This window comes from Salvelinus alpinus, chromosome 30 (assembly GCF_045679555.1).
Source record: "Salvelinus alpinus chromosome 30, SLU_Salpinus.1, whole genome shotgun sequence".
In the NCBI taxonomy this organism is placed as follows: Eukaryota; Metazoa; Chordata; class Actinopteri; order Salmoniformes; family Salmonidae; genus Salvelinus; species Salvelinus alpinus.
The window spans coordinates 20,453,621-20,472,642 of NC_092115.1; the positions used below are offsets into that span (position 1 = coordinate 20,453,621).

General features: G+C 41.1%; 1 protein-coding gene across 3 annotated transcripts in view; it reads left to right on the plus strand.

Moving 5' to 3' along the window:
- LOC139560632 (ephrin type-B receptor 1) overlaps nt 1-19,022 on the plus strand; it is a 405,983-nt gene that overhangs the window by 287,714 nt on the left and 99,247 nt on the right. For 2 of the 3 annotated variants that reach the window (XM_071377579.1, XM_071377580.1), the window contains exon 5: nt 10,401-10,736. The exons of the other annotated variant lie outside the window; for it this stretch is intronic. In XM_071377579.1, coding sequence (XP_071233680.1) covers nt 10,401-10,736 — 336 coding nt within the window. The remainder of the gene's footprint in view (nt 1-10,400; nt 10,737-19,022) is intronic. 3 annotated transcript variants of the gene reach the window in all.

Consider the following 19,022-nt stretch of genomic DNA (forward strand, 5'->3'; position numbering starts at 1 on the left):
GCTAATATTTCTCCTTTCCTTAAAACGTATTAAAAAACCTATTCTGTAAGGACAGACGCTGGAAGATGAGAAGCAAGTACAGGGAGTGAATATTTAATAAATAACTGACGTGAAACAAAACAAGGACAGCGTCTGGACAGGGGAAACAAAACAACATTAATGCTAACACAGGGATCAAACTGAGGAACAGACAGATATAAAGGAAGCAATCAACAAAGCCTACCTTAGGCTTTCCTGAAAGTAGGCTATAAGATAATGAATTGATAGTGAAAGGATGAAGGGGACAGCTATGCTATGGTATGAAAATAAAATTGACAATCATTAAAATAGAAACAAATGTCCATAGCCTATTTATCAGCGACGCTGATTATCGTGGGGGAGAGTGTTGGAAAGATTTTTCAAATACTGTGAGGAGCTATTCTAATTTGAGTGGATGTAAAAAATTAAAAAATGACTTCGTTGACTGAGAATACCAGCTGTTCACCTTCCTAAATTTGACATTTGCGAGAAGCAGGCCAGGTACTTCTATGTGTGCTCAGGTGCACGCGCTCCATCAACATTGCTCACATGGAGTGCGTAAATGATGGTATAAAATACACCAAAACTTTTTTCCCATAAATGTAGCAGGTTTTTAATACACGTATTAACATAAATAATTATAACCAGAGATTAACGGTACATTTTTGGGGGGGTCTCGTCTAGGGCAGCATATCGGCCAGGACCGGGCCTGATCAGCATTGATTAGTCTATAAATGAAGAAAAGATTCAGTATGAAATTATACCATGCCAAGTTGGAGAGGATTGGCACATAGTTCATTTGACACAACATTAGAGCATTATAGGAGCCAGAACAACCTTGTCGACTGCTGTTTAATAATTAATGAATAGTCAGACACATCTAGCCTTTTTTAGGAGAAGACCGATTTATTTATTTACTAGCAAGCAATGAAAATGTGCATTGTATAAAATACACATAGAACTATTTTTTACTGAATAGCCAAAGCCTATAGCGCTCTAGACCCCCGCTTCTAGCGATGAGCTGCTCCAGCATCAAAGGACAGTTGGAAAGAGGGGGAGATGTAGAAGGTTTAATAGACAGACATTCTGGCTATTAGGTAAAGTTTATCTACATGAAAATAAATAAATAAAATCCATAAGGAATATAGGCCTATTTAAACAGTTTTGGCAGTTTTTTTTTTTACGATGGTCTTTATCCATAGTTTTCAGTTACAATTACCGTCACAGCCCTACCATAAATGTACAAATATCTACTTGGAGAATTAAGATTTCTGAGTGGTTTAGTTCCCCCTCTGAAACAAGGCAGCTTTTCTTTCTTTATTCCCAAAATTCCCCAGTCAGTCTGCGCTCCAGATCTCCACACAAGGAGTTGTAGTGAGTCCCCGAGGAGCTGTTCCATATCGTAAAAACAAACACAGTGAAGGAAGCCCAGCGAAGCTCTGAGATTGGCTTAAAGGGCCCGGCTGAGTAAACAATGTGGCGGGCTGTTTATTTTGGGGGGGGTGAATTGCTCTTGATATCAGCAGGCATCCCAGGGAGTAAAAACAGGTGCTGTGGCCTTTTGGGGCCCCGCCAAGATATGTTTCCCTTTCTGCCATGCTGGTGGGCTATAGACATTACTGTCTAGATCCACCTGCTACACAGAATGCTCTATAGCTCATCAGTTAGATGGCAATGGTGGGGATGAATTTGACAGTGACACTACTGGGCATGAACACAGTACATACATACACGCACACACCCAACTCATACACGCACACGCACATACTCATGCGCGCACAAACACACACACACTTTACACACACTACCCCAACCCACCCCAGCCCACACAAACTGTCACCCCACTGTCACAAACACTCCAACCAATCGAACACATTACTCTCAGTAACCAAAATGCTTGATGATCACGCAGTCGTCTTAATTGTGGCGGCTGACATGCAAGTAACAATCAAGGCTGACTAGTGTGGCTAAATGAATGCCAGGCCAGGAGCTCGGTAAGTAATGCACTCGACAAATTAAATCTCATGGCAAATTAAAACAGCCAAGAGCAGCCGTAATAGCCTGCAAATCACCGGTTAAGTGGCAGTCACATCGGATTTCTCCATCCTTCACTGCATAGGGGAATCTATGTATCTAGCAACCGAGATGAGATGCTCACACCTCACCTCTCACAGCCATTTTGTTTTGTTTTATGCCTACTTGAAAACAGACAGCACACAAGTATGCAAATATGTAAAACATTAAGGACACCTTCCTAATATTTAGTTGTCCACCGCTTTTACCCTCACAATAGTCTCAATCCACCGGGGCATGGACTCTACTAGGGATGCCGGCACATGTTGACTCAAATGCTTCCCACAGTTGTGTGAAGTTGGCTGGATGTCCTTTGGGTGGTGAACCACTCTTTTTTTATTTTATTTTTTTGAAAGGGGTGGATCAGCTTAATATTGTGGAAAGAATGTTGCTTCCATCAATGTAATTGTCTGCATCATTTCCAATCCCCCGTATATTTTTGGGGTAAATATATCCATACACGCATGCATACATATATACATACACATACCTATTCTTATTTAAAGAATATACCTTTATTATTATTCCCCGCAAACCCTACCACCGATCCCCCAATTGGAGTAAACTAATAAACACTTCGGCTTTTACCTTCAATTTATACATCTTATACACATTTTACAGACACAGTCTACTTTACAATAGTTCTCTCTTGTTTGTTCTTAGTCCTTCCTCTATTTCTGATGTCCATCCAGTTTGATTTCTATTTGTAACTGTGCTATTTCACAAAAGTTCCGAACCTATATACATTTTACAGATCCCATATGTTTTACATTGTTTATCTTGTTATTAGTCCCACCCTTCAGCTCCATTCAACTCCTCCCATCTACCTCTATTTGCCATATATTTTTCAACTGTGCTGTGATGCTTCACAAAATAATTGAACCTTTCTATTCTCATAGCGCCTACAGATTGTAAATTTAAAAAAAAATGTTTTTGCAAAAATAATTATTATATCATTGATTGATTGACTATGGCTTTTCAAATCCCCCAGTATTGCTATCTGTAGCGTTAGTTCTAGGCAAATTTTGCAATTCTTCAGCCATTCCTGGACCTGTGACCAAAAACGAGCTACATATGGACAATACCAAAATAAATGATCTAATGACTCTGCCTCCTCACAGCAGAATCTGCAGAGCTGGGAAGATTGTATCCCCCATATATATATAACATTCTATTAGTTGCAAGAATTTTGTATAGTAATTTAAATTGAAAAATTTGAAGTTTTGAATCCGGCGTTGTTTTGCGTATCAATTCATTAACCATGTGCCATGGAATGGGTACATCAAATCTCTTCCCAACTATTTTGCAATTTATATGGCACACCTGTCAGTTTTTTGGTCCTTAAATGAAATTGGTATATGTTTTTATTTTTCACACTTTTCTTTACCCATTTATGTTCTTTAATACAGGGCCGACATACAAGTTCCTTACTTTTTTCCCCTTCTACTTGCCTCTTCCATTTTTGTGGTAATGCTGCAATTAATTGGTTGTAATTTTGGGTAGAGCAGACATTTCCATATGTCTGTGTTAGCTGCATGTGTGACATAACTCCACCAGTCCTATTTATGATATCATTCACTGAAATGATACATTTTTTAAACATTTCTTCGAAAAATACAGTTTTTTTTATCAATTAGTATATTTGAATTTAACCACAATATTTGTTGTATTATTTGTTCTGTCTTTTCAGGTGGATTAAACTGAAATTGCAACCAACTTTCTAAGGCTTGTTTAAAAAAGAAAGATATTTTGGAGATTATTTCCTTTTCAAACAACCGAAAGTGAGCAGGTGTAATCTGAATAAAGGGGAAAAGGCCCTTCTTGAACATAGGGTGAGACATTCGTACCAATTTACTAGAGAACCAGTTTGGATTTAAGTATAACTTTTGTATGATAGATGCCTTTAGTGAGAGGTCTAATGCTTAAATATTTTATCATTTCTGCCCTCCGAATTCATATTCGTTATATAAATAGGCCCTTTTAATTTTATCTGGCTTGCCGTTCCAAATAAAATTGAATATTTTTTGTTCATATAATTTAAAAAGCAGGTCACTAGGTGTAGGCAAAACCATAAGCAAATAGTCATATCACAGTTGACCTAACGAGTTAATCAGGGTGATTTTTCCACAAATAGACAGGTATTTTCCTTTCCATGGTAGCAAGATCTTATCTATTTTTGCTAACTTTCTATAAAAATGTATTGGAGTGAGATCATTTCTTTCTTTTGGGATTTGTATACCATGGTGAACCATTCTTGATACACACAGGAAACTGTTGAGCGTGAAAAAGCCTGGCACCTACTACCATACCCCGTTCATAAGACACTTAAATATTTTGTCTTGCCCATTCACCCTCTGAATGGCACACATAAACAATCCATGTCTCAATTGTCTCTAGGCTTAAAAATCCTTCTTTAACCCATCTCCTCCCCTTCATCTACACTGATTGAAGTGGATTTAACAAGTGACATCTATAAGAGATCATAGCTTTCACCTGGATTGTGTGTGTGTGTGATGTCATGTCATATGCATTTGTTCTATTAGCAGCACACACATGCATTATGTACACTGATGGTCAAATGACACATCCACAGGATCATACAGATCAGTCTTCACGGCAGTATGTGTTGTGATGATTATAGAGTATATGTGTGTACGGTACAGTACAGCGTATGAGCTCTTTATGTGTGTGATCGGAGTACAGCTGTTCTCTCCTCCTATGGCCTATTTCTGCAAACACAAACACTCCTCTATATTTACTCTCTCCCATCTCTCATCTCACAATGTTATGTCTTTCTCTCTCTGTTTGTCTCGCTATCTCACTCTCTGATTCTCTGTATGTCTCTCTGTATGTCCCTCTCTTTATGTCTCTTTCTTTTCCTCACTCTCATACAGACACCCAAGTGCTCTAATGAATATGGTGCTTGTAAACCAGAGTTGTTGGTCTGGTTCTCACATGGGAGTCCTGATTATATGGCTTTGGGTAAAAGTGCTGGCTATCTGGAGAGGTGATGTATTCCATCCTTTTTTCTTTCTCTCCTCTCTCTGTCCTCTCTGTGGAGGTCATGACCTCCCTGTCACTGACCCCACAGTCGTCTCCATGGCGCTGAGCCGAGGTCGCCGTGGCAACACTGCCGATCCGTCACCTCAGTGTGTTCTGCTGCTTTGTCCCAGCACCCCAGCGCTATCCCACGTGGCTTAGCAGAAACAATGATTAATTGTGGCTGTGTTGACAGAAGCAACTGCCTGCCCTCACCCCTCCACCATGGGAAACATAAGGGCTGTGTCCTAATACGCTTATACAGCTTCCTTCACTTGTTTCCTTGATTTTCAACTGTCTGACCTCATCCCCTCTAAGATGGGAACTTCAAGGGATGTGTCCTAATACACCTATATGGCTTCCTTCACTTGTATCTGTTATTTTTTTACCAGGATATAATCAGACAATACATGTTCACACACCTTTTAACATGCTGTAACACTAATACTGTATGCAAAACAATAAACTTTGATTTGAGAACTAGATATACTTCACATTGATTTATAAAAGACCTCAAGTATAGCTAGTAGCTATAGTACTGCAGTCTCCCTCTTTACAGCCCCATTCGCTGGAGTGATGGTCTATAATTAGCATATAGAATAGCTGCTCGCTCAGCATTGGCATGTCCAGGAACATTCTTTAAGTGGTGAAAACGCTTCCATCAACAGAGCCGGGCTGATAAAAACATTCCACTAATCAAAGTTTATCCAAGCCTTTTCTGCCCTCTGGGTGGATATGGAATATGTCCAGTTTTCCTCTCCTTGGCAAGTCGGACTCAGTCATGTCTGAAACACTTGTGCCTGATTCACACCATAAGGCTGACCTGTACTGCGCTGGCTCTGATGTTTTCCTTTCACATTGCCCTCTCCAGCATGGTTCCAGCAGTTATGGTGGATGTGTAACCAGGCCAGCCAAATACAGCTTGGCTTGGGCCGGTTCTGTTTGGCTCAGAAGTGTGAAAAAGGGTATAGCCTTGTATATCCTACGAGAGGTCCATGATTTGTGTCATCTTGCTTCTGTTTGTTAGTTTTATAAATCAGATACAGATAGAGCACCAGTCAACAGTTAGGACACACCTACTCAATCAAGGGTTTTCTTTATTTTTACTATTTTCTACATTGTAGAATAATAGTATAGACATCAAAACTATGAAATAACACATATGGAATCAGGTAGTAACCAAAAAAGTGTTAAACAAATCAAAATATATTTTACATTTGAGATTCTTCAAAGTAGCTACCCTTTTCCTTGATGACAGCTTTGCACACTCTTGGCATTCTCTCAACCATCTTCACCTGGAATGCTTTTCCAACAGTCTTGAAGGAGTTCCCACATATGCTGAGCACTTGTTGGCTGCTTTTCCTTCACTCTGCGGTCCACCTCATCCCAAACCATCTCAATTGGTTTGAGGTCCGGTGATTGTGGAGGCCAGGTCATCTGATGCAGCCATCACTCTCCTTCGTGATTAAATAGCCCTTACACAGCCTGGAGGTGTGTTTTGGGTCATTGTCCTGATGAAAAACAAATGATAGTCCCACTAACTAGATATGATGGCGTATCGCTGCAGAATGCTGTGGTACAGTGGCTTTCGAAAGTATTCAACCCCTTTGGCATTTTTCCTATTGTGTTGCCTTACAACCTGGAATTAAAATTTGTATCATTTGATTTTCACAACATGCCTACCACTTTGAAGATGCTAAATATTTTTGTGAAACAAACAAGAAATACGACAAAAAAACTGAAAACTTGAACATGCATAACTATTCACCCTCCCCAAATCAATACTTTGTAGAGCCACCTTTTGCAGCAACTACAGCTGCAAGTCTCTTGGAGTATGTCTCTATAAGCTTGGCACATCTTGCCACTGGGATTTTTTCTCAAGGCAAAACTGCTCCAGCTCCTTCAAGTTGGATGGGTTCTGCTGGTGTACAGCAATCTTTAAGTCATACCACAGAATCTCAATTTGGATTGAGGTCTGGGCTTTGACTAGGCCATTCCAAGACATTTAAATGTTTCCCCTTAAACCACTCGAGTGTTGCTTTAGCAGTATGCTCAGGGTCATTGTCCTGCTGGAAGGTGAACATCCGTCCCAGTCTCAAATCTCTGGAAGACTGAAACAGGTTTCCCTCAAGAATGTCCCTGTATTTAGCGCCCTCCATCATTCCTTTAATTCTGACCAGTTTCCCAGTCCCTGCCAATGAAAATGGTGTTCTCGGGGTAATAGGTGTTGGTTTTGCGCCAGACATAGCGTTTTCCTTGATGATCAAAAGGCTCAATTTTAGTCTCATCTGACCAGAGTACCTTCTTCCATATGTTTGGGGAGTCTCCCACGTGCCTTTTGGTGAACACCAACCGTGTTTGCTTATTATCCTTCAGGTTTCGGGGCTGTCGCTGGGCAATACGGACTTTCAGCTCCCTCCAAAGATTTTCGATTGGGTTCAGGTCTGGAGACTGGCTAGGCCACTCCAGGACCTTGAGATGCTTCTTACGGAGGAGCCACTCCTTAGTTGCCCTGGCTGTGTGTTTCGGGTCGTTGTCATGCTGGAAGACCCAGCCACGACCCATCTTCAATGCTCTTACTGAGGGAAGGAGGTTGTTGGCCAAGATCTCGCGATACATGGCCCCATCCATCCTCCCCTCAATACGGTGCAGTCGTCCTGTCCCCTTTGCAGAAAAGCATCCCCAAAGAATGATGTTTCCACCTCCATGCTTCACGGTTGGGATGGTGTTCTTGGGGTTGTACTCATCCTTCTTCTTCCTCCAAACACGGCGAGTGGAGTTTAGACCAAAAAGCTCTATTTTTGTCTCATCAGACCACATGACCTTCTCCCATTCCTCCTCTGGATCACCCAGATGGTCATTGGCAAACTTCAGACGGGCCTGGACATGCGCTGGTTTAGCAGGGGGACCTTGCGTGCGCTGCAGGATTTTAATCCATGATGGCGTAGTGTGTTACTAATGGTTTTCTTTGAGACTGTGGTCCCAGCTCTCTTCAGGTCATTGACCAGGTCCTGCCGTGTAGTTCTGGGCTGATCCCTCACCTTCCTCATGATCATTGATGCCCCACGGGGTGAGATCTTGCATGGAGCCCCAGACCAAGGGTGATTGACCGTCATCTTGAACTTCTTACATTTTCTAATAATTGCGCCAACAGTTGTTGCCTTCTCACCAAGCTGCTTGCCTATTGTCCTGTAGCCCATCCCAGCCTTGTGCAGGTCTACAATTTTAGCCCTGATGTCCTTACACAGCTCTCTGGTCTTGGCCATTGTGGAGAGGTTGGAGTCTTTTTGATTGAGTGTGTGGACAGGTGTCTTTTATACAGGTAACGAGTTCAAACAGGTGCAGTTAATACAGGTAATGAGTGGCGAACAGGAGGGCTTCTTAAAGAAAAACTAACAGGTATGTGAGAGACGGAATTCTTACTGGTTGGTAGGTGATCAAATACTTATGTCATGCAATAAAATGCAAATTAATTAATTAAAAATCATACAATGTTATTTTCTGGAATTTTGTTTTAGATTCCGTATCTCACAGTTGAAGTGTACCTATGATAAAAATTACAGACCTCTACATGCTTTGTAAGTAGGAAAACCTGCAAAATCGGCAGTGTATCAAATACTTGTTCTCCCCACTGTATATGCTGAGATCATGTGACAGATCATGTGACACTTAAATAATGTCCACCTGTGTGCAATCTAACTAATTATGTGACTTCTGAAGGTAGTTGGTTGCACCAGATTTTATTTAGGGGCTTCCTAGCAAAGGGGGTGAATACATATGCACGCACCACTTTTCCATTTGTAATTTTTCAGAATTTTTTAAAACAAGTTATTTTTTAAATTTCACTTCACCAATTTGGACTATTTTGTGTATGTCCATTACATGACATCCAAATAAAAATCCATTTAAATTACAGGTTGTAATGCAACAAAATAGGAAAACGCCAAGGGGGATGAATACTTTTGCAAGGCACTGTAGCCATGCTGGTTAAGTGTGCCTTGAATTCTAAACAAATCACTGACAGTGTCTCCTGCAAAGCACCCCCACCATCACACCTTCTCCTCCATGCTTCACGGTGGGAACCACACATGCAGAGATCCTCCGTTCACCTACTCTCACAAAGACACGTTGGTTGGAACCAAAAATCTCAAATTTGGACTCATCAGACCAAAGGACAGATTTCCACCAGTCTAATGTCCATTGCTTATGTTTTTTGGCCCAAGCAAGTCTCGTCTTCTTATTGGTGTCCTTTAGTAGTGGTTTCTTTGCAGCAATTCGACCATGAAGGCCTGATTCACGCAGTCTCCTCTGAACAGTTGATGTTGAGATGTGTCTGTTACCTGAACTCTGAAGCATTTATTTGGGCTGTAATCTGAGGTGCAGTTAACTTTAATGAACTTATCCTCTGCAGCAGAGATAACTCTGGGTCTTCCTTTCCTGTGGCCGTGCTCATGAGAGCCAGTTTCATCATAGTGCTGGATGGTTTTTGCGACTGCACTTGAAGAAACGTTCAAAGTTGTTGAAATGTTTCATATTGACTGACCTTCATGTCTTTAAGTAATGATTGACTGTCATTTCTCTATGCTTATTTGAGCTGTTCCTGCCATAATATGGACTTGGTCTTTTCCCAAATAGGGATATCTTCTATATACCACCTCTACCTTGTCTCAACACAACTGATTCAATTGAATGCATTAAGAAGGAAACAAATTCCACAAATTAACTTTTAACAAGGCACACCTGTTAATTGAAATGCATTCCAGGTGACTACCCCATGAAGCTGGTTGAGAGAATGCCAAGAATATGCAAAGCTGTCATCAAGGCAAAGGGTTGCTACTTTGAAGAATCTTAAGTACAAAATATATTTGATTTGTTGAACACTTTTATGGTTGCTAAATGATTCCATATGTGTTATTTCATAGTTTTGATGTCTTCACTATTGTTCTACAATGTAGAAAATAGTTCAAATCTAGAAAAACCCTTGAATGAGTAGGTGTGTCCAAACCTTTGACTGGTACTGTATATCGTACAGACTAGAGTAATGTCCTTTAGTAACCTTTACATGAAAGCTACCCTCTTGGCCATGTCTCTCTTGAAAACGAGTTTCTTTGAGATCTCAATGGGATCTACTGGTTAAATAATGGTTGAATAGAATACTGACAACCTTCTCATTGTGTTTGTCAATCTCAAGGCCTGTTGGCAAGAGATTCACTGAGATGTCAATGAGATAACCTGGTTAAATAAAGGTTCCTCTCTGTGTCTGTTTGTAGGCGTTCCCTCGGGCCCGCGGAACGTGATCTCCGTCGTGAACGAGACTTCGGTGATCCTGGAGTGGCACACGCCCAGGGAGACGGGCGGTCGTGAGGATGTGGTCTACAACATCGTGTGTAAGAAGTGTCGTGCGGACCGCCGTACCTGCTCGCACTGCGACGACAACGTGGAGTTTGTGCCTCGGCAGCTTGGCCTGACAGAGACCAGGGTGTTCATCAGTAACCTGTGGGCTCACACGCTGTACAGCTTTGAGATACAGGCTGTAAATGGGGTCACCAACAAGAGCCCTTACCCTGCCCAGCACGTGTCTATAGACATCACCACCAACCAGGCTGGTAAGAGAATAGTGTGGGTGTGAGAGTTAGGGTTAGGGGAGTGTGTGTATGCATGTGGAGGGGATACGGAAGATGACGATGATGCAGCAGCAACATTTTCATCATCTGTATACATTGTTGGTGTTTTCTGCTGTACCTGTGTCTCCTATATGGTTTTCATATTTTATTCCACATTGCTCAGCACTAGTTAACACAGCATAATCTCTGTATTTTTGATTCCTGGCCCGTTGCTTCTCCTATCACATGTCATTGTGCTGTACTGTGAATAATGACTTTAAGGATCGAAGTGATGGGGGCAGCTTACTCCAACTATACGAGAACTCACAAAGTGAAATATTGAAACGGTCTCTATTCTTTGGCTTCATCACCCTCTTTTCTCGTATCAAAGCAGTGGCCTGCTTGATAATTGAGTGTGTTGGGGGTTGGGGGATTTCCCCCTTTGAAACATGGTGAAGTTAAAACCCTAAACCGAAGACATGGCATATTAGGATCTGTGGCGAGACCAGCATATCCATCCCTCTGCCCTATTTCTGCACCCATTGTAGTTCCTCAGTTTAAAAAAAAGAGAAAATGCTGATTTGTCTTTTGCTCTGTTCCACAAGAGAACATTCCAGAAATGCTTTGTTCTTAAATGCCCAATGCAGCCTTTTTTATTTGAATATCAAATAATTTCTGGGTAACAGTTAAGTACCTTACTGTGATTCCTCTAAATTTAAATGGCCAAAAAGAAACAAAAATAGCTTCTAAGCAAGAGCAATATCTGATGCAATAATTTAGCTGGGACTGTCTGAGTGGGGAGGGGAAAACTGAAAACGATCTTTTTATGGCAGAGAGGTTCGGAACTCTCTTTCTTATTGGTCTGTTAACTATGTTACTGCCTGGTGATGTCACCAGGCCAAAACTCCATCCCACCAAAACAGGCTGAAAATTAATGTGGTCTTTTCAAACAACTAAAAGGGGATTATCATAATTTTCACAATTTCACAGTATTTTTCCTTTATTTTGTAAAGTATTTTTTTATATTTTATTGTACTTCTATTAATAGTGTTATTCCATCAATATAGTGTGGACTGCACTGGGCCTTTAAGCATTGGTAGCAAGCCTAAAGTAAATAAATCTGACTTTGGCAAAAAGCACACATTTTTTATATAACGTCTTTTCTACTCAATCTTCTGAAGTTTGCGACTGCATTGAAGCGGCGGCATGGCTTGTCAGAGGTTTTTGCTGTTTGCAGTCTTCTGTTTTTAATGACGCTTTGTTTTCGGCGAGCAGCAATACAGCTTCTCCCTTCATGGCAAAAACCTTGAAACATAACGTATTTAATCCTGGGTGAAATACCTATTGAGGTTTGTTTTTATAGGGCTGAACAGGGCCAGTATTCACAAATCATCTCAGGAGTGTGATCTAGGATCAGGTCCCTCCTTTTACTCATTATGATTTAAAAGCAAAACCGAAATCAGCACTTCTTTTCTTAGATCCTTTGTGAATACAGGCCCAGGCCAGATTCTCTGCTATTCGCTGTGTCTTGGCAACAGTGCTGTAGCTCTTACAGAACAGGCAGTGAGACAAGAAGGGGTCGTGTTTAGTACTACATAATGACCATTCAGACATCTCCTCTGTCAAAGACATTAGCCCACGATTAGGGTAGCCTGAACCAAGCCAGAGAGTTGGACGGCCGCCTCCTCATCCCTCTCTTTCACTCTCTCTCTCTGTCTCTCTCTTTTTTCTCACATCCGAAGACTCTGTCTCTCTCCAACTCCCTTGCTTTATTTTTTCTTGCCTCCCTCCCTCCCTCCCTCCCTCTCTGGTGACAGAATATGAATTCAGCCACTGGAAATGACAGCTTTGGGATATGTTGTCTGCCCGGTCCTTTTCCTACAGTGTTCTTCATGCTCCCGTGGAGTTCCATCATGTACATAGTGGCACTTATCAAAGGACCTCGAGCACAAACTATTGACCAAGTGGAAAATGTAAATAAGACGCATTACATTTAACTGTGTTTCCTAGTATGAGAGGGACCTCAGTCTGTCCATTACATGGAGTGTAGTGGTGTATTGCAGATATGCTGTTTTCGAGTGGTCATTTTGTCGGTCTGTGCCATATTACAGTTTTGAGTGTGTACTGTAACTTTTCTGGGACTTTTCTGTGTTAAACATATTGAACAACTTCTGGTACTTACTACTCTACAAACTGCATGGTTGATAGCAGAGCTTTGGCGCTATGGAAAAGTGAAAGTTGAAGTTGTGAACACTCCAGTTTGTGCATAAGCTAACGCATTTTGATGAGCTTAAGTGAATAGCTCCTAAAACGTCTTCTTTCGATACATACACCTAAATCATTGTACATTTTTCGAATATTTGATTACAACATTTCAGGGGCACAACTTTGGTTTTAGATGTGGGGGGGACATACATAGTTGTTTTTATCTTGTCGGATAAACACTACAGACAGCCTACCTGACTGCTCGGAGGCACCCCCATGATCCTAAAGCACACCGTTGCCTCGTTTTGTATCACATTCCAATTATGAAACTGGGTGGACATGTTCCCACCGTCCCCAGTAAAAGTTGCACCACTGCAACATTTGATTACAACAACCTCCAAGAAAATAACGACTAAGTACACACTTTCTCTTAGAATGCGAAAGAGAGCGGAGGAGGGTGTGCTCTCTCTCTCTCTCTCTCTCTCTCTCTCTCTCTCTCTCTCTCTCTCTCTCTCTCTCTCTCTCTCTCTCTCTCTCTCTCTCTCTCTCTCTCTCTCTCTCTCTCTCTCTCTCTCTCTCTCTCTCTCTCTCTCTCTCTCTCTCGTCATGGCTGACAGTGAAATGAGACAGGGAAATGAGAAAAGTAAATAAATTGCTCTGATTATCAGGGTGGCCTAATGGCTTCTGATTGTCCCGTTTGACAGGAGAAATATGCCCTACTTGACAGATAGATGTAGGGAAGAAGAGGTGACTGGCTGTAATCGGGTCTGCCCATACCCAGCCCTAGGAGACTCTTTGTGGTGCTGCTGCTTCCGACAGGAGGTTTTTCATAGGCAGGCAGGAGGCTAGACCAATGCGCCGGACGTGGTTATTGGCTGTCTGGGAGGAGACAGAAGGAAGGATCGAAGGATCATTTGGGGAGAAAACTTTATGAGGAGGGCAGTGAAAAAGTGAAAGACTGAATGTCTGGGGAAAGTTATTCTTAGCCACACTTACTTGTGCAAACTGGACTGAACTCCCAAACAATTCAAAAGGACACAAACATGTTTGCAATCAGTTTCCCATTCATGGGACGGTTAGCATGAGGTTGTAAGTAACAAGAACATTTCCCAGGACATAGACATATCTGATATTGGCAGAAAGCTTAAATTCTTGTTAACCTCTCTGGTACAAGTGGGACGCTAGCGTCCCACCTAACCAACAGCCAGTGAAATTGCAGGGCGCCAAATTCAAAACAACATAAATCTCATAATTAAAATTCCTTAAACATACAAGTATTACACACCATTTTAAAGATAAACTTCTCGTTAATCCAGCCACAGTGTCTGATTTCAAAAAGGCTTTACGGCGAAAGCACACCTTGCGATTATGTTAGGTCAGCACCTAGTCACAGAAAACCATACAGCCGTTTTCCAGCCAAGGAGAGGCTCACAAAAGTCAGAAATAGCGATTAAATTAATCACTAACCTTTGATGATCTTCATCAGATGGCACTCATAGGACTTCATGTTACACAATACATGTATGTTTTGTTCGATAAAGTTCATATTTATATCCAAAAATCTCAGTTTACATTGGCGCGTTATGTTCAGAAATGCATTGTCTCAAACAAACATCCAGTGAAAGTGCAGAGAGCCACATCAAATAACAGAAATACTCATCATAAACATTGATAAAAGATACAAGTGTTAAACATACGAATAAAGATAAACGTCTCCTTAACTTCTACCGAGTCAGAAACCCGGATCCGGGAGCACCCCCCACCCCCCACCAGTAAAAAAGCTGAATAGCATAGCTAGCATAGCGTCACAAGTAAATAGTAGCATCTAAATATCATTCAATCACAAGTCCAAGATACCAGATGAAAGATCCACTTCTTGTGAATCCAGCAATCATTTCTGATTTTTAAAATGTTTTACAGGGAAGACACAATATGTAAATCTATTAGCTAACCACGTTAGCAAAAGACACCATTTTTCTTTGTCCACCATTTTTTCTCTCCACCAGTAGCTATCACCAATTCGGCCAAATAAAGATATTGATAGCCACTAACCAAGAAAAAACCTCATCAGATGACAGTCTGATAACATATTTATTGTATAGGATAGTTTTTGTTAGAAAAATGTGCATATTTCAGGTAGAAATCATAGTTTACAATTGCACCCACCATCACAACTCGACTAGAATAAATACAGAGAGCAACGTGTATTACCAATTTACTCATCATAAAACATTTCATAAAAATAGACAAAGCATAGCAATGGAAAGACACATATCTTGTGAATTCAGACAATATTTCAGATTTTCTAAGCGTTTTACAGCGAAAACACAATAAATCGTTATATTAGCATACCACATGTGCAAACGTTACCCCAGCATGAATCCAAGGCAAGGGGAGCGATAACGTTATGATCACCAAAATATATTAATTTTTTCACTAACCTTCTCAGAATTCTTCCGATGACACTCCTGTAACATCATATTACAACATACATATAGAGTTTGTTCGAAAATGTGCATATTTAGCCACAAAAAAACGTGGTTATACAATGAGAATAGTAGCAAAACTGGCCTGAAAATGTCGGGCGCTATTTTTGAGAGTGATCTAGTCTAATCGATAGCTAATCATAAACTTGACTAAAAAATACAGGGTTGACAGGAATCGAAAGACAAATTAGTTCTTAATGCAATCGCTGACTTACATTTCAAAAATTATCCTTACTGTGCAATACCGGGTCCGCCAAGCGAAGCTACACATAACAAAATGGTGATATATGCGTTTAAAATTTTTCAACAGAACAGCGATTTATCATCATAAATAGTTCTTACTGTGAGCTGTTCTTCCATCAGTATCTTGGGCAATGTATCCTTTCTCCGGTCTAATCGTCTTTTGGTCGAAAGATGTCCTCTTGTCCCGTCGAAATGGCCAATAACGTTCGGTATGTACAGGAAACGTGCCCAGCTCATGGAAGAGGGTCACAAATAAATGCCTCAAAATCGCACTAAACGGATATAAATTGCTATAAAACGGTTTAAATTAACTACCTTATGATGTTTTTAACACCTATAACAAGTAAAAACATGACCGGCGATATATTACTGGCTAAACCAAGGCTTGGAAAGGGGTCGGTCCGACGCCCTTCATGCGTCCAGCGCAGGATCCAAAAGAAAGCTACTTCCGGTCTTTTCTGTTTTATACGGGCCCTGATTGCGCAATCGACTCCATTCAAATTGTCACCACTTACTGACATCTAGAGGAAGGTGTAGGCAGTGTTTGTATCCTCATAGCATTCACAGGGACATTAAAACTGACCTGGGACCAGAGGCCAAGATTTCTGAAATCTCACTCCCTGTCAGGGAAAGTGCTGTAGATAGAGTTCTGTTCCACTCAGAGACATAATTCCAACGGTTATAGAAACTAGAGAGTGTTTTCTATCCAATAATAACAATAATATGCATATTGTACGAGCAAGAATTGACTACTAGGCAGTTTAATTTGGCAATGTCAAAAAAAATAAAGTGCTAACAGCACCCCCTATTGACAAAAGGTTAATAGAAACATGCCAAACGATGTTTAAAATCAATCCTCCGGTTGTTTTTGTCATAAATAATCAATAATATTTCAACCGCACAAAAGCTTCGTCAATAGAAAGGAAAAACAAGTCAGGCGCATGGCTGATGTCTGGAAATTTCCACTGGCATCTCATTGAAAGTGCTGTATCTCCCTCATTTTTCAGAGTAAAAGCCTGAAACAATGGCTAAAGACTGGCCACATGTAGAGGAAGCCATAGAGCTCGTGAACTGGGTCCTTTGTATGGTGGATAGGCTTTCAATGGAAAAACAGCCTTTCAAAATAATAGTACTACCTGGTTGGATTTTCCTTGGGTTTTTGCCTGCCATATCAGTTCTGTTATACTCACAAACATTATTTTAACAGTTTTGGAAACTGTAGAGTGTTTTCTATCCAAATCTACTAATTATATGCATATCCTAACTTCTGGGCCTGAGTAGCAGGCAGTTTAATTTGGGCACGCTTTTCATCCAAAATTCCGAATGCTGCCCCCTACCCTAGTGAAGTTAATCTAACTGCACTGTCCAATTTACAGTAGCTATTACAGTGAAATAATACCATGCTATTGCTTCAGGAGTGTGCACAATTTTGAACATGAAAAGTTATTAATAAACAAAATAGGCACATTTGGGCAGTCTGGATACAACATTTTGAACAGAAATGCAATGGTTGATTGGATTAGTCTAAAACTTTGCACATACACTGCTGCCATCTAGTGGCCAAAATCTTAATTGCACCTCGGCTGGAATAATACATTATGGCCTTTCTCTTGCCTTTCTCTTGCAAAGATCATGGTACAAAAAAAATACAAAAGAACGGTTGTTTTTTTCTTTGTTTTATCTTTTACCAGATCTATTGTGTTATATTCTCCTACATTCCTTTCACATTTCCACAAACCTCAAAGTGTTTCCTTTCAAATGGTACCAAGAATATGCATATCCTTGCTTCAGGGCCTGAGCTACAGGCAGTTAGATTTGGGTATGTCATTTTAGGCGAAAATTGAAAAAAGGGGGCAGATCCTTAATTATGAGGTTCATTGTATTTTAGATGGAAGACTGTAGGATTGATGGAGAAATAGGGGAGAAGATGAGAGAGTGATACAGCTTGTTAGAGCGTGAGAGGAGAGCTATGTAAAAGAGAGAATGAGAGAGAGAGTTAGACGGAAGGAAGATAGAGGGGGAGAGACTGGTAGAGGAGAGGCAGTCAGTGGCAATGTGGTGCAGAGAGGTGCCGTGTGGATCAGTGCAGAGACCATTAATGAGGCCATTAAACTGTCCTAGATACCTTTGCGTGTGTGTGATGAAGGCCTGATCAATACCAAGATTTAGGAGCTCATTCACAGCCTGCCCTGCCCTGTGCTGGGCACACACACACAACTCAGGTTATTTACACCTTCTCTCTACACAGCCCAGGTTTAGTCATCTTAATCTCTGTACAGTCAAAAGCGGCCATCTCCCATGTTATGTTTTTTTCAGGAACATTATGCTTTAATTTACTTAGGAGCACACAGTGTACAGACCTAAGGGTTGTGCGGTAAATTTTTAATATCTACTGTATTAAGGTTAATGCATACAAGGATCATTTCAGTCGAGGACCGGAGGAATGCGTAATGTAAAAGAAAATCCAGAAAACTCAATGTCCTCAACAGCATCCATCTCTCCATCCATCCCTCCTCTCCTCCATCCCTCCATCCAAGACACTTAACCCATATGAACAGCTGAATGACATCACTCAGAGAGGGACTTTTCTTCCCTCTTTTACTGCTTTCCTCTGCCTTTATCTTTTTCTCCTGACAGGCACAACATTGTATCCTAGATTGCGTGCCAACTGCCAAACCAGTCTCCGACCTGAGAACCCTCTGTATCTAAACACTCCTCCTCAAATCAAATCAAAATGTATTTGTCACGTGCGCCGAATACAACAGGACAGTGAAATGCTTACTTACCCATAGTGCAAAAAATGTATTAGGTGAACAAAAGGTAAGTAAAGAAATAAAAACAACAGTAAAAAGACAGTGAAAAATAACAGCTGCGAGGCTATATACAGTAGCAAGGCTATAAAAGTAGCGAGGCTAGTATGAGGTAGTATGTACATGAATGTATGGTTAAAGGGACTATGCATATATGATGAACAGAGAGTAGCAGTAGCGTAAAAGAGGGGTTGGTGGGTGGTGGGTGACGGGACACAACGCAGATAGCCCGGTTAGCCAATGTGCGGGAGCACTGGTTGGTCGGGCCAATTGAGGTAGTATGTACAGGAATGTATAGTTAAAGCGGCTATGCATATATTATAAACCGAGTGTAGCATCAGCGTAAAAGAGGGGTTGGGGGGGGCACACAATGCAGATAGTCCGGGTAGCCATTTGATTACCTGTTCAGGAGTCTTATGGCTTGGGGGTAAAAACTGTTGAAGCCTTTTTGTCCTAGACTTGGCACTCCGGTACCGCTTGCCATGCGGTAGTAAAGAGAACAGTCTATGACTGGGGTGGCTGGGGTCTTTGACAAGTTTTAGGGT